This window comes from Trichomycterus rosablanca, chromosome 7 (genome assembly GCF_030014385.1).
Source record: "Trichomycterus rosablanca isolate fTriRos1 chromosome 7, fTriRos1.hap1, whole genome shotgun sequence".
NCBI classification, from domain to species: Eukaryota; Metazoa; Chordata; class Actinopteri; order Siluriformes; family Trichomycteridae; genus Trichomycterus; species Trichomycterus rosablanca.
In genome coordinates, this window is record NC_085994.1 from 15,658,163 (window position 1) to 15,674,771 (window position 16,609).

General features: G+C 35.4%; 1 protein-coding gene across 2 annotated transcripts; it reads right to left on the reverse strand.

Moving 5' to 3' along the window:
- Nucleotides 1-405: 405 nt before the first annotated feature.
- On the reverse strand, nt 406-15,040 carry rap1aa (RAP1A, member of RAS oncogene family a). Of its 2 annotated transcripts, none has more exons than XM_062999046.1 (8): nt 14,941-15,040; nt 6,815-6,902; nt 6,535-6,603; nt 5,399-5,455; nt 5,072-5,212; nt 4,778-4,921; nt 4,352-4,480; nt 406-1,584 (listed from the first exon to the last, which is right to left on the reverse strand). In XM_062999046.1, exons 2-7 carry the CDS (start codon nt 6,869-6,871, stop codon nt 4,391-4,393), a joined length of 558 nt encoding a protein of 185 aa, XP_062855116.1. In that variant the 5' UTR covers nt 6,872-6,902; nt 14,941-15,040; the 3' UTR covers nt 406-1,584; nt 4,352-4,390. The 2 variants fall into 2 exon arrangements, with proteins under 2 accessions (XP_062855116.1, XP_062855117.1); XM_062999047.1 differs by lacking the exon at nt 14,941-15,040 and adding an exon at nt 9,777-9,825.
- Nucleotides 15,041-16,609: the final 1,569 nt, after the last annotated feature.

Below are 16,609 nucleotides of genomic sequence, written 5' to 3' on the forward strand. Positions count from 1 at the left end.
TAGTTCTGCCCGTGTCTGTGTGGGTTTCCTCTGGGAGCTCTGGTTTCCTCCCACAGTCCAAAGACATGCGAGTGAGGTGAATTGGAGATACTAAATTGTCCATGACTGTGTTCGATATAACCTCGTGAACTGATGAACCTTGTGTAATGAGTAACTACCGTCTCCTGTCATGAATGTAGCCAAAGTGTAAAACATGACGTTAAAATCCTAATGAACAAACAAACAAACCAGGAGTGGAGGGTGCTATAGCTGCAAATTGAAAAGATGTGTGGGTGTGTGTGGATTTTTGGGGTGCTTGGTAGATTTGAATACTTGTAGTTTTGGAAAAGGGTGTCCAGGTATCCACATACTTATTATCCTTTAACTCTATAATGCATCCAAATTGGTGAATATAAGCAATATAAGTGATGAGATCAAAAAATGGAAAATTTATTAGATATAGACTGAAATCATGAAAATCATGAATACATTTATTTAAATCAACAAAAAGCATAAAATAAAATTGAGTAAGACAAATAATTAAAATAAAATGCCAGCTAACATAACCATGACAATTGTAGAGAAAATTATGAGGAAAAACTAAATTCAACAGTAGGTGAAATGACTATTGTCTTTGTATCAATTGGTTGCCAATGCAAATTTCTAAATTGATTGCTGGTCATAAGTGGAGAAGTCAACACTGTATTATAAACTTGTCTTCATTCTTCTCCTATACAGGCACAAAATGGATTATCCAGATCCAAGCAAACGCCCAAAACAATACATAAGACCAGAAATTTAATGAAAATGTACTAAAATTTAATCATTCATAAAAGCTGGAAAATTACCACTTTGAGAGTGACAGAACAGAATTAGAAATTAAAGTTGGTTTAGTACAATATATATATTTTTCAGCATGAAACACAGAACCCAGTTTGTTATTTCTGACAATCTCTTAAGAAAAGGAACCATATTCCAAAGTTATATGCAGAAAATGTAATTAGCATATATTGTAAGGAAAATTAAACCTGTGAGACATCAGATATAAAACAGTCACACAAGCAAAAAATATTTACCTTAAAAGCTGGTCTAGGTGAACAGATATTAGCCAATATAGCCCCAGATGTATTTCTGGAGTGTGAATTAGCCATACATTGGTCATATAAAGGGTAAAACCAACAAAATGTTATAACCTGTTCATGATTAGACTTTGCAAACATTAATGTGTTCATTTTAAATTGTGCCCATGCTTGTTGAAAGATGTGTTAATAAACAGCATGTTATTAATGTCCCCCAGACGACTACACAATGTTCCGGTTTTTAAAGTCTTTCTTTAAAAATTGCATTTTAAAAAATTGTAAGCGCTCAAAAACAGCAAATCATTTGTTTCAATATGTATTATGTCAGGTGGGGAAAAGTTTATGATTATTTGGAAAGGAAAAGCAGAAATGTAGACCATGCGAGAAGTTTAACTTCTCTCTGCTTCTCCTGTAAGCTGAGAAATGAGTCTTAGTCAAGTTCTGCCTTTGCCAACATTGTGTTCAATAACTATTGAATGGGGCTGGAATGCTGGCCATTATGGCAACAGATCTTCATTTCAGCATTCTAGAAGAAAACACACACACACACACACACACACACACACACACACACACACACACACACACACACACACACACACACACACACACACAAAAGACAAAATAAACAAATGTTTATGATTTCAGAGATCCATACACATTTGATACATCATTCATCCCCCTTCAAAAAAAAGTCAATTTTAATTGTGTTTAAACAAATGTTCTGGCACCAGGTGGTACAAGAGGGGGCGTTGTTACTGTCCAGCCTATTTATTATCATTTATGTGCAAATCAATAGAAAATTACAAAGATTTAACATTATGCAATAGCAATAAAAACAATGTATGCAGAGTTTATTATTTCACTAATAAAAATAAATTAATAAAAACAGTTAATCACCCATTAACTTCTAAAATCTATCATTTTGAATGCTAAAATTACTATATCAAAATAATTAAATTTGGAAAGCAGTTCGTTTGGTATTGTAAGCATGTAAAACAACAATATTTCCTCAAAAAGGTCTGCTTCTATTTATAAATGCTATTTTTAATGATCAGACTACATATGTCTAGTCATTATTTAAGCATGTCTGGCAGACCAAACTTCCTGTTTTAGATTCATATTGGTCAACCACAAGCATTTCAAAAAAAAAAAAAAAAAAAAAAAAAAAAAAAATTGCACCACCATACACGCTATTACACTTAATTGTGTATTGAACAATTGTACAAAAACCATACAATGTTGTAAATACATATAACTTGAATGTATAAAAAATACCAATAAATTACTGCTGCATGATTGTGACTTACTGCTGAAAATACTGCAGTCAGAAAGCAGCATTTCTAAGCATTTTTGTTGTAAATGACAACCAGCAGTGAACTTGAAAAAACAATAATATTTCTAAATAATATTTTGGACAAATATGTTCCAATAATTCCAAAACTAGCAGTTGTGTAAACTGACATTCATGTCTATCATGTAACCTCTTTTTTTTTTTTCAATATTGTCACATGTAAAAAAAAAATGTGAACAAAATAGGCTGCTTTATTGATTACTATCTACTAATCTTTTAATTCAATAATTAACAAAAACTTGCCTTTATTAGAAGTACAATAATTAAAAGAATAGTGGATCTATAACATTTAAGATTTAATGTTTTGTTTTTGTTTGTCATACACTGCCTGGCCAAAAAATGTCACCACCTGGATTTAACTAAGCAAATAGGTAAGAGCCTCCCATTGGATAATTACTGCATGGGTGATTATGTTTCAGCTGGCAACAAGTTATTTAACCCTAACTGATGCAGTGAGTAGCTTCTCATTTGTTAAACAACCATGTCGAAAGGCTCATCCTGTGGTCATGGAAAAGATGTTAATCTGTTTCAGAAGGGTCAAATTATTGGCATGCATCAAGCAGAGAAAACATCTAAGGAGAAGTTGAAACTCAATCAGGTTGAGAACTGTCCAACACATTATTAAAAAGTGGAAGGACAGTGGGGAAACATCATCTTCGAGGAAGGAATGTGGTCGGAAAAAAATCGGCGATCACTTAAACGTTTGGTGAAATCAAATCAGAGAAAAACTACAGTAGAACTCAGGGAAATGTTTAATAGTGAAAGTAAGAGCATTTCCACATGCACAATGCGAAGGGAACTCAAGGGATTGGGACTAAACAGCTGTGTAGCCTTAAGAAAACCACGCAATGGAAGAAGGTCATGTGGTCTGATGAGTCCAGATTTACCCTGTTCCAGAGTGATGGGCGCATAAGGGTAAGAAGAGAGGTGGGTGAAGTGATGCACCCATCATGCCTAGTGCCTACCGTACAAGCCTGTGGGGGCAGTGCTATGATCTGGGGTTGCTGCAGTTGGTCAGGTCTAGGTTCAGCAACGTTATGTGCCCAAAGAATGAGGTCAGCTGACTACTTGAATATACTGAACGACCAGGTTATTCCATCAATGGATTTTTTTCTTCCCTGACGGCACGGGCATATTCCAAGATGACAATGCCAGGATTCATCGGGGTCAAATTGTGAAAGGATGGTTCAGGGAGCATGAGACATCATTTTCACACATGGATTGGGCACCACAGAGTCCAGACCTGAACCCCATTGAGAATCTTTGGGATGTGCTGGAGAAGACTGGTGGTCCAAATCTCCCATCATCAATACAAGATCTTGGGGAAAAATTAATGCAACTCTGGACAGAAATAAATGCTGTGACATTGCAGAAGCTTGTGGAAACGAAATATTAGAATGTGTGACCTTTTTTTTTTTGGCCAGGCAGTGTATATACATATACACATGTACAGTACAATGAAATTCTTTCTTTGCATATCCCAGCTTGTTTGAAAGCTGGGGTCAGAGCACAGGGTCAGCCATCATACGGCGTCCCTGGAGCAGACAGGGTTAAGGGCCTTGCTCAAGCCAACAGTGGCTGCATAGCAGAGCCTGGATTTGAACTGCCAGTCTTCTGGTTGACAGCCCAAAGCTCTACCCCACTAGGCTTTAAGGTTCACCTGAGCAATTAGGAACACTTAACCAATCAGCCACAAATTCCTGTCTTAAGGGGGTATAAATATAGAGCATCGCAGATGTCCAATTCTCTCATCACACTGAGTAGTTGCACATAATTGTGTTCTTTGGTTTTTATGGGTTTTTTTACCTGTTTTCTTTTAGCCATTTTTGATTTGTGTAACTCAGCAGTTGAAAATCCCCATTCATACTATTAGCGCAACAGTAAAAAACTTTAAAGCAACTGGACATGGTAAGACTAGCACCTGTAAAGCAGTAATTACCTGGCTCAGAGCTGCTGCTGGGTGGTGTGTATGTGCGTTTTACAGCAGTGTGCAGTTAGACTTCTTCTTGGCTTTCTTCTTTTCCACCGGCGTTTTTCTATTAATCTGTCTGACCAAGTCGTAGAAAATCTGACACACACAAAACAATCATACAAACCTTAAATAGTGCCACAGACTGTAAATAGATCCAAGTTCCAAGAGTGTATTATGGCCCAACAATAGCCAAATGCCCAAGCTCGTTATGATGGATTTAATGCAACAAGCATACACACAACAGTGGCACAGTGATGGTGTATTATTGGGCAGACTAATATACAATATATACAAATTATTTGGAGAACTTAATATTACCACTACAATAATATAATCCAAAAATGGTCCTATGTTTTTAAACAAAAAAGAATCTGTATTTTGTAATTCTCTTACCTCATTGACATTGATCTTTGATTTGGCAGAAGACTCTAGAAAGGCACAATTATTCCACTGACGCGCAAGATTCTGTCCCTGCTCCTTTCCCACCACCCTCTCATCCTCTAGATCACACTTATTCCCCACCAGAATCATTGGCACCTACAAACAGAGAGAGTCATGCTTTATGATGTTTACATTTGAACGATTATACTTAGCTGTTTACTTACCAACTAAACAAAAATAAAATTTGATCTGGGTGTCAAAACTTTATTCTAACACTATCAGAAATATTTCAGCAGCAATGCTTACATCCTCAGTGTCTTTGACTCTTAAGATCTGTTCTCTCAAGTCCTGTAGGTCATTAAATGTGGACTGTGCTGTGATGGAGTAGACCAGAGCGAAGCCCTGTCCGTTTTTCATATACAGATCCCTCATTGCTGTGAACTGTTCCTGTTTTACACACACACAAATGTTTGCAAATGTATTTTACATCTGTAATTAATAATAATAAAAAATTTAAATTTTTTTAAAAATGGAACCTTTAAATTTTTAATACATTTTAATTCATGGCTTCATATAACACAATATTTACATATAGTGATTTACTGGTCTGTAGTAACTAAATAGTGAACTTACTGTGCCTGCTGTGTCAAGGATTTCAAGCATGCATTGCTGTCCATCCACTTCCACTTGCTAGATTAAGAGAAAAGCAGAATGTGGAACAGGAATAAAAGAATGGAAAAGTGCAAAAAAATTTACCCACTACTAAAAAACACTTCTATTTGTCTGATGGCAAAGTGCACAAATATCTTAAATGTGGGCAACCAGAGCTATACTTTGCTTTAAAAAGGTCTGTATGAGTTGAATGATACAGCAAATAAACCAAAAAAAAATTATGTAGTATGCGTAGCAAAACATTTTGTTAATAGGGCCATGTCTGTATTATTCAGACAGTACATAGTATTGCTGATCTTAAAACCTACTGGTTGACAGTATCACCTAAAGTTAGTTGGGTTACAACATGATTAAACCATTGGGATCAGCAACAACCCTTAAAGTGTGTCAGCTGTGATTTACACATGTAACCTAATGTTTACTACTTCTGAAATGGCTTGTTGTGGCTTTGCAGCTCTTTATAAGATTTAATGCACTCTTCAAATGATGCAATAAAGTTTCATAAACCCCTTTCCCTGTTTTAAACTACAATACATTTAATGCAAAACTGCATGTGAACACAGTGTCAATACTGTCAAGACTAAGTTTTGTTTTGTTGCACAGTCTGCAGAAAACGTTTTTCGAAATGCTAATACTATTTTTTCTTTTTTTTAGGCGGCTTTTAGAGTTTTAAAAGGAATGAGAAGCAAAGCTAAACATAAGTTGACCAAATAAACTAAATGAGTATGACAAATGGTTTAAAATAGTTTCATTTCATTCTTGCTAGTACACTACTATAGTGTATGCTGGTACAAATGCTTAGTCCTCAGCAGCTCATTACACAGTGATTACACATTACACATTTATGACACTGAAGTGGGAGAGAATTTTACTGCAGTAAAAGAACACACTTAAAACAGGCTTAAAAACCTAAACATATGTATGACTTTTAAAATGATCTCCCCCAAAGTCACGTCCATCTAGGTTATGGATTTCAAAGATCTAATCCAATCGTGTGGATTTAAAAAATGGACTGACTGCAGAAAAATACACAAATCAGGATTGGTTTTAGAAGTACAAATAAATCAAATTTAAAAAGAATCCTAAGCTTGACCTACCTTCCTATACGAGTCTTCTATTGTGGGGTCATATTTCTCCACAAATATTCCTTGAACAAACTGGACTGTCTATAGAAAAAAAGAGGCAGAAATCATCATCATAATGCAGCTGCAGTGAAATCACAGCAGGAAACAAATGCAGGAAATGCTTTCATTTCTATGCTTGTGACAATTTATTTGCACTGATGAACAATAACCTTAACTACAAACAGTGTAAACAGTTTAAAAACTATAATGCTTGTCTAAAACTGTGTGGTTCAAAAAGTGCTTTATGCTTTACCAGTGCAGACTTCCCCACACCTCCTGAGCCCAAGACCACAAGCTTATATTCACGCATGCTGGGGTCACTCTGCACACACCTCTACAGCCTGCCAAAGGAAACCACAGTATACATAAGTTTAATCAATTTACAAGAAATGCCGGGTGGAGTTTGTGGTAATGTTGCTTGCTAAAACAAGGTGACAAATAGTAAACATTCACTCATACACACAATGCAAGAAAAAACACATTGCAAGAAAACAATGCAAGAAAAAAAAGTCCATGTGTTAACAAAGGCCTTTTAATGTATTAGTGTGTAGCGAGAAATGTACACTGGTTTAAAGGAAGAGCTCATAATAGTTTCAATTAGGGTGACAGTCAATGCCAAGTCAGCAAATTTCTGCCTTAATTGTACCTACTTCTGCTTTTTTTCGTGTTTTATATGCATACTAATAACCAGATATCTCAAAAGTAATTTAATTTTAAAAAATGTAAGAAGGCACCTTTGTTTTACCATAATAGTAAAGATATTCAGTGCATGAATAACTTATATTTCTGTAACTGTAAAAATCTAACAACCATTTTATACCACATCATTAATTACAGGGTACCAAACAGTATGTTAAAACGATTGATGTTACAAATAACCAATAACTGACAAATACAGCGGGGGAAATAAGTATTGAACACATCAACATTTTTCTCAGTAAATGTATTTCTAATGGGACTACTGACATGAAATTTTCACCAGATGTTGGTAACAACCCAAGTAATCCACACATATAAAGCAGTCAAAACAAATAAGTCCAAAAATTAAGTTATGTGTAATAAAGTGAAATGACACAGGGAAAATTGTATTAAACACATGAAGAAAAGGAGGTGCAAAAAGGCATGGAAAGCCAAAACACCAGCTGAAATCTGTCAGTATTTAGAAAGCAATCCTACCACTATCAGTGCAAATTAATATCAGCTGGTTCAGTCCTAATTGATGGCCAACAAAAAGGTTTCTTATTACCAAGGTGTCACACAAGAAGCATCTTGTGATGGGTAAAAGCAAAGAGCTCTCTCAAGACCTTCGCAACCTTATTGTTGCAAAACATAATGATGGTATTGGTTACAGATTTATTTCTAAACTTCTGAATGTTCCAGTGAGCACCGTTGGGGCCATTACCCGGAAGTGGAAAGAACATCATTTCACCATAAACCGGCCACGGCCAGGTGCTCCTCGCAAGATTTCTGACAGAGGAGTCAAAAGAATAATCAGAAGAGTTGTCCAAGAGCCAAGGACCACTCGAGGAGAGCTTCAGAAAGACCTGGAATTAGCAGGTACAGTTGTTTCAAAGAAAAGTATAAGTAATGCACTCAACTGCCATGGCCTCTATGCACGCTCACCGCTCAAGACTCAATTTCTGAAGAAAAAGCATGTTAAAGCTCGTTTAAAGTTTGCTGCACAACATTTGGACAAGCCTACAAAATACTTTGAGAATATAGTCTGGTCAGACGAGACCAAAATTGAACTCTTTGGATGTCATAGCACACACCATGTTTGGAGGAGAAAAGGCACTGCACATCACCCCAAAAACACCATACCAACAGTGAAGTTTAGAGGTGGGAACATCATGGTGTGGGGGCTGTTTCTCAACATATGGTACTGATAGACCATGTAATTGAAGAAAGGATGAACAGAGAAATGTACCAAGACATTCTTGATAAGAATCTGCTGCCATCTACCAGGATGCTGAAGATGAAACGAGGGTGGACATTTCAGCAAGACAATGATCCCAAACACACAGCCAGGAAAACTCTCAAGTGGTTTCAGAGAAAGAAAATAAAGCTGCTAGAATGGCCCAGTCAATCACCCGACTTGAATCCAATTGAAAATCTATGGAAAGAACTGAAAATCAGAGTTCATAGAAGAGGCCCCCGGAACCTTCATGATCTGAAGACAGTTTGTGTGGAAGAATGGGCCAAAAATCACACCTGAACAATGCATGCGACTAGTTTCTCCATACAGAAGGCGTCTTGAAGCTGTCATTACCAACAAAGGCTTTTCTACTAAATATTAAATAAATTTCAGTAAGTGTGTTCAATACTTTTTCCCTGTCATTTCACTTTATTATACATAACTTAATTTTTGGACTTATTTGTTTTGACTGCTTTATATGTGTGGATTACTTGGGTTGTTACCAACATCTGGTGAAAATTTCATGTCAATAGTCCCATCAGAAATATATTTACTGAGAAAAATGTTGATGCGTTCAATACTTATTTCCCCCCTGTAAGTACTTGGTTACAGGTGGTTAAAACAGGCAGTTTAATATCACTAATATTAGATCATTCTTAGTCCAAAATCAGTTCTGTTTATATATGCATCCAGACAGTATGTTGCAGTTCTAACCTGAACAGGAAAACATTTTATTAATTTTTTTATTAGAATTTTAACGTCATGTTTTATACACTTTGGTTACATTCATGAGAGGGAAGGCAATCACTGGTTCAAACACAGTCATGGACAATTTTGTATCTCCAATTCACCTCACTTGCATGTCTTTGGACTGTGGGAGGTAACCAGAGCTCCCTGAGGAAACCCACGCAGACACGGGGAGAACAAGCAAACTCCACACAGAAAGGACCCGGACTGCTCCACCTGGGGATCAAACCCAGGACCTTCTTGCTGTGAGGCAACAGGGTTACCCACTGAGCTGCCCGGAAACCTTTAACAGATTTGTATGATTTAAATAATTAACAAAGGCACTTATTACATTTACAAACTAGAAAGCTGTTTTACATCAGTACTAGACATTTTAATGATTAACCAGATGTTTAGTTAGTGCTTGTATTAGACAATTGGCTAGCAAATTTGTTCAAAATTTAAGTACTAAACTTGTGCTTATGGTGTTTGTTCATCTTACTAATCTAAATATGAACAAAAAAGAGAAGATAACAGGACACAGAAATTAAGCAATGCACTACAAACTACTCACATGCTGCTTAACTTGAACCTCTACAGCCCCTCTGTCTCACCCTTTCTCACTGAACAAACCATATAAGGACAGCTACCTTACTCAGTTTTTCTGTTTTAAATAACTTCACAACAGTCTTTTTCACATCTATGCATTCACATGACTGGAATAAAACTAAAATAGTACATCACTGTTAAAATCTACCTCACACATCAGTTTGAAACCAAAAAGAATATTATCAAATATCAGTATCTGAGTTTGAACATCACCTACAAAGTCTCAATGGAAGGTTTACTCTTGTCCAATTGCATGTGTTCAACAGTACAGCAAAACTCCAATGGTGTTAAGAAAAAAATAAAAAAAATAATCTATGACAATGTTTTGTTTACTTGAAATTTACAACAGTGTAGGAGACTAGAGCAGGTGCTGTTTTATTGGCAGAGCCAAGTTGTACAAAGTACTAAATGTATGGATGCCAATAATTGTGGCACATGTGGTTTTGTTCAAATATTCATGTTTTTTCCATTTTCAATGTAGGATTAAGCCATTTCACCAAAAAGGTGTACTTCTTATAAACCCTTTTATCACCAAAAAGAATGACTGCCATCAGTCTTAAAACTGCTGACTGGTCCAGCTCTAATCTGCAGCAAAGATGATAGATTGAATAAATGTATATAGTTGATATAAGCAACATAAACAATTTTAAACAAATACATATATACAAACTACAATTTAAAATAAATAAACAGAAGAAATGACCAGCTATTAGTAGGATATAAATTAGGGATGAGCAACGTTAGATACAGCTTGTTTTTTCTTTGTTTATCCTTTAGTTGAAACATTGATGAAAGAAGCAACTACAACTATTGCTGAATGATAGTCTCTTTCCTTGACACTAGACTAAATTGTTGCCAAAACAATAACAGCTAAAATACTAATTAGACGTATTCTTTAGTAGTGTAGCATGTTATTGAGAACACAGCACACGTTTCAGCCTAAAGATGCAAGTAAGCATTGATGTTTGCTTCTTTCTTTAGTATTGTATAACTGACAACCTTGCTGATGAACCAGATTTTATTGTTAAAACTTATTTTATATTGAGGTGATGGCAAACACTTTTCTTTAAAACATTCCACCTAATTTACTAATATTAGCCAGTTAGCTGTGTAAGAGTAACTGAGCTCTGATTCTCAGTGCTGTGTGTAGTTATGCAAATCTAATCTGTTTCAGGAATACTGAAAGCAGCTCTATTACACTTGTTGTAAACAACTTTTCTAATTAAAGTGTTAATAATAGTTGGCACATTGTTGCTTTGTTCATTTAAATAAAAAAGTATAAACACAAGATGGGTGCATTTGTAAATGCTAAAAACTACAACAATTAATGTTTGACTATGTGGCATATTGATTAAAATCTATTGATAAAATCATGTTGGCTCACAAGATTAAGCCCAAATGTTACCACCTCAATCTGCTTAAAAAATCAAGCAAAATCTTAAAAAACAAAGGGTTAATAGTGATTATTAATGTCCTGTTATGTACAGCTTGGCAGTGCCAACCACTTACACATCTCATTAGCATTGCTAATGCACGCCCCTGCATTGAAAAGAAGCATGAAGCAAGCATTGTCCCTTTTTACAAGCAAACAAGCAAGTGCTTTCATTATTGCAAATCTGTACAGAAAATGCCACCTACTAACTCATAGTTTTATGCCAAATTTATAAACCCATGCTTAGATTTCATGTTTTGTTGAAGTGTATTTACTTTTGTCTAAGTAAAAACTTTGTTTGCATGTTGAGAGCACAACTTCTGTTTAATAAATATTCTAATAACCTAATTTAAACATTACCCAAAGCAAGGAGCTCCAATTTAACCACAATTGGCTGGTCTGTCTGCAGTTTTATACCATCCAAGCAGGAGCTTCACCTGACAGATACAACTGATCAGGTGATTCAAGACCAAGACTTAACTGATTAAACAGGTGGAATTAGTAAACTGTTTGATTTCTAATTGACTTTATATTGGCTTCAAAATGCATTACATAAGTCATATTTCCTATCATATGTAAATTCTACAGTTTTACAATAATGCAGTTAAGAATTGGTACTGGCTATTAAAAATATTAATACAATGAGGTAAACATTGTTAAGCACTTTTGATGTCATATTATTATCAAGTAATGTACCATAGCTAGCATATGCACAGTGAGGGTGCATTACAAATCTCTTACTGCAAAGAGCTCTGTAGCTTCGGTCTCAATTGAATGTTAATGTGAGCTTTTGGAAATGAATTTAATTGGCACTTTTAACTAACAGAATTAATCTAACAAACAAGTGTAAACAAACAAATTGTAGCATAGGCCACTCTTACAGGTTAGATAAGTTTAAGTTTAGTTAAGCAAATCCTGTTGATACTGTATGGTGTTAGAACTGCAGTTCATCAGGTGAGAAATGTTTTCTTACATCATCAAACAAAAGACTTTGGTCACCGTGTATTCACCTAGCTTTAGTAGCAGGCTATTAAACTGGAATCAACAATAAAGTAACCAACAGAAACAGCCTCATTATGTTACACATAGGGTTGGAGTAAAGCCAGAGCATTTAATTTTCTTCTTTATTGCTTAATTTTTTTGTCTTTTGCTTATCTTTATATTTTATCTTTTGCTTCTTCTTTTTTATCTTTCAGAGAGTGTCAAACTAAATTCCGTTGTACGCAAGTATAATGACAATAAAGGTTCTTCTTCTTCTATTGTTATTAGTGTTAAATAGTTCTATATTATGATAAAGATTTAGAAGAAACAAAAAGCTTTTGATAATTTCGGCCATATCACCCCACTCCAATGTCAATTTATTTAAATTTACTACAGCTTGTTAGCTTAGTATTCAACAAGTCACACATCTCGCACACACTGCCAGAACTGTAGCAGCGCCTAACTATACAAAATGATGTTCTTGGTCTATATCTAACCCAGTTACCCAGGACACAAACCTGTAACAAACAGTTGGAGTGTTAGTAAATAACAGTGACTGTCTGTCACAATCATCTGCTCAGCTGTCTGTGTGGCCAGCAAACAATATAAAATGCCACTGAGGCAGGTTGCTAAGAGTTGGAGTCTTCCCATTATCTAAATACCACCAAGCAAATATTACCCAACTGAATAAACTCTGCAATAAAGTCATCTACAGCCAAAACAAACAAATCCAGCCCTGGTTTTCCTAACCTGCATTAAACACAAAACAAGGAATAACAAGTCTAGTGTCACTGCTTTAGAGCTAATGTGAGACTGTGATCACAACTCATTTTCACTATCACAACACCGTATTTTATTCCAGAACTAGATTTGCATAAATGTTTATAACTAAAAAATACAAAACATTCACAGACTTCTAGATTAAAAAAGCTCTCCAAAACTTAGGGTTTTATTTTAAACTGGCATTGTCTAATTCACCTTCAGTGGTCCAACCATTCAGTTAAATGAAAACACAGCACTGAAATCACAAGAATACCATGACATGCTGAACAGACGGTCCACTGTTCAGATGTTGGCATCCCTAGAAAACAAAATGGGCTGTAAAAGAAAACTTGTTGCTCATCTATTTTACACAAATGATTGAAAGAAATCCACCCTTTATTATTTCATAAGAAAAAAAGTACATCTTAAATTATGTTCTTAAATCCAGCACCCCTAGAAATTCCTTTGAGTAAAATACACTTTGAACGTCGTCAGTCATGGCTGTTTTACTGGGGTATAAGTAAGGGGTGATGTTTCAAACAATAATTTTAATAATTCTTTAGTATTATAAAATACTATAACTATTTAACAACTGTTAAATAGTTAAAACACCCATTTCCAGTATCAGGGTAATATTAAAAAAGTTTAGAGCAACTAGATGTGTTACACATCTTCCTGGATGAGGAAACTTGTTTATAATGACCAAACGAAGTGAGGAGAATCATTAGAGTAGCCAATAGAAAATCTCCAAGATTCTGTATGAGGATGTTTCAATATGCATTCTAGCAAAAGAGTTCAAGCTGTACCAAACAGAGGCTGCACAAAATACTTACTAAGGGATGTCAACAACTGCAGCACACAGATTTAGGGGAAAATATAAAGTTCAGGATAAGATTTAGCATTTACTTGTAATTACTGCTACGTATGTATATGTTTCTTACAAATACATGTAAACTTTGCCTTTAAATATATGGCAGTATTGTAATTTTTACAACCTTAACCGTAACACAGTGCCATTTATAATAAGCAATTAGACACTATAAGGAACTTGACATTTAGGACTGAACCAGAGACCTAAAAGCCAATGGATGAAATGTAAATAATACTTTAAAGTGATCGTGTGGGGAGCTGTCAGCTATAAGAACGTGCTTAACATCATTCTGGGATTAACTCGATACAAAAAACAGAGACCAACGCTCATAGTCCAGATTATCTACAGAATCTAAATAGCTACAGAAAATACAAATGCAATCAAACCATAAGGGATGTGATAGCTAGATACACATCGAGGGGTTATCATAACTCTACTGTACTTATTGCCTTATTTATAGAACTACCGTTAAAACTAAATAGCTAGCTATCCATCTGTTAATCAAGTGACAGCGACTAAACAATATAAAAGTTTACGCAGAAACACAATAAACAAGTAATAAGCTCTACACAAATTGATCATAGATTAGCCATCAAGCTAACGCTAAACTCAATCTGGACAGCTATCTATTAGCTAGCTAACCAAGTTCGCTTAGTTATTATAAACAAATAACAATCAAGTTTAGTTCTGTATTTAAAACTACAACGTTTAAAAAGTGACAACCCTAAACCGTTATACCAGTTAACACAACTAAGAAAGTTGTAAATATGTAGCGGAATCTGCTCTGAAGCCGCCATATTAGAGCTCCTGTGAGCCTTTCGGTTTAGCATGCTAAGCTAGCATTAGCTAACCAAACATTTCAATGTTTATGGCGACTAGCGAAGTTTGCTAGCAACGTTAGCTCAGCAGCTAACTGCTTTGAGCCGGCCTGCGCTCCACTAGCCTATATTACATTATTCACAACTTATGTGTATCTGGGACGTTTCCAAACACATTCATGTTAAAATATAACCTACTGAATGAGGACATAATGGTAAACTAGAGAAAGTTTGTTAAAGCGGATAAAGTTAAAAGTAAACTGACCGTGTGTCGGTGTCTCCGCTCCGCCTGCCGCTGCTGCTGAGAGGAGCGACTGTGTAACGTCATTCTGCTCCTGATCAACACCAGCCACCTTAAAAGGGCAACAGTGCCTCTGTGCTGCTGATCCGGGCAGCCACGCTAATGCTAATAACCAGCAGTGCACCAAAACCAATACCAATAGCAACGCCAGGCACTGGGTCCCCTGCCTTAACACAACCGGTCAGAGCAAGCTTTTGCGTTACCAACTTTTTCATATTAAACTCTTGTTTTTACACCAGATATGCTCTAAATATTAAAAACACGAATGTAAATAAGACAAAAAAACAGTGTGATATGTAAAATATGTAGATTTTTGTTTTTAATTTAATTGTATTTTACCCAAATGGAAAAAGACAAAAAGACAGAAAAAAGACAAAGCATAACAATTACTTAAATTAGCTTTTAGTTCAGACATTTCAATGGTATTAAGTAAATAATGTATTAGCAGCATTTTTAAGATAGTTTAAGGTTTATTCATAACAAATAGTGGCCAACATGGTGGCTCGATGGCACTGTTGCCTCAGCAAGAAATGCAATGCAGCCACAGTATGTCTCTTCAATGTAGTTTTTCTCTATCACGTATTACCAAGCGGACCTTCAAAAGTCAAAGAACTTGTTTTTTTTAATGCAAACTTGCCCTAAATGCACATTTTTGTAAATTTTACTAAATTGTTTTTGTGTTTTTTATGTTTTTTATGCTTGAAATGTCAGCCCAGTTTGGCTACAAGTTATACAACAGATGATTTATTGCAAACTATTTTTGTCATTAAAATATATATGTTGTCAATTTGTATACTTTTGACAACAATCATTTTTTTCTCATTAAATTGTTGATTGAATTGGGCCTACATTTAAGGCAAAGAAGCAAAATTTTCATGATTGTTCATCATTGATATTAATAAGTCTTATAAGTTGAATGGCTCTTTAAAAGGAACAGAGCCAAAAGATCCGGCTCCCTTCAAAGATCCATAATTCCCATCACTACAAGTAAGTCCTGGAGAAGGTGCACTAGCTATAGTTTTTGTGTTTAATTGTTTTCACAATTACAAATAAGTGAGAGCATTCTTAGTGAAATTTCCCAATATTTTGAAGAGGACAACTATCATGAGTTAAGAGGCAAGTATTTAACCCAGCAGTTAAATAGCATGTGTAAATTTGCAAGTACATAAAATTAATAAATAAATATGGCTTTAGATTTTAATAATAAGGTTAGTTATGATACTGTGTGGGTGAGTAACCCTTTGCTGGTTGTTCCCCTTTTTTACTTTCTGCTAAATTACACTTATATTTTCAGCATTTAGCGGACGCCTTTATCCAAAGCAACTTACAATTGAGACTGTACACATTGCAAGCTAATTAGGGTTAAGGGCCTTGCTCAAGGGCCAAACAGTGGCAACCTGGAAGACTTTGGCTTTGAAACAGTGACCTTCTAGTTACTAGTCCTGTATCGTAACCGCTGAGCTACCACTAATGACTAAGAAATATTCCAACATTTTAAAACATGAGCTACCCGGTGATTTTAGAAGTGTATGTGGGGGCAATGACATTCTGGAGTATAGGTAATATTAATTGCATGTTTGGGTGCACTTGGCTAAGTAAAATCTCTTTATGTTTGTTATCTGTTATAGGGTCA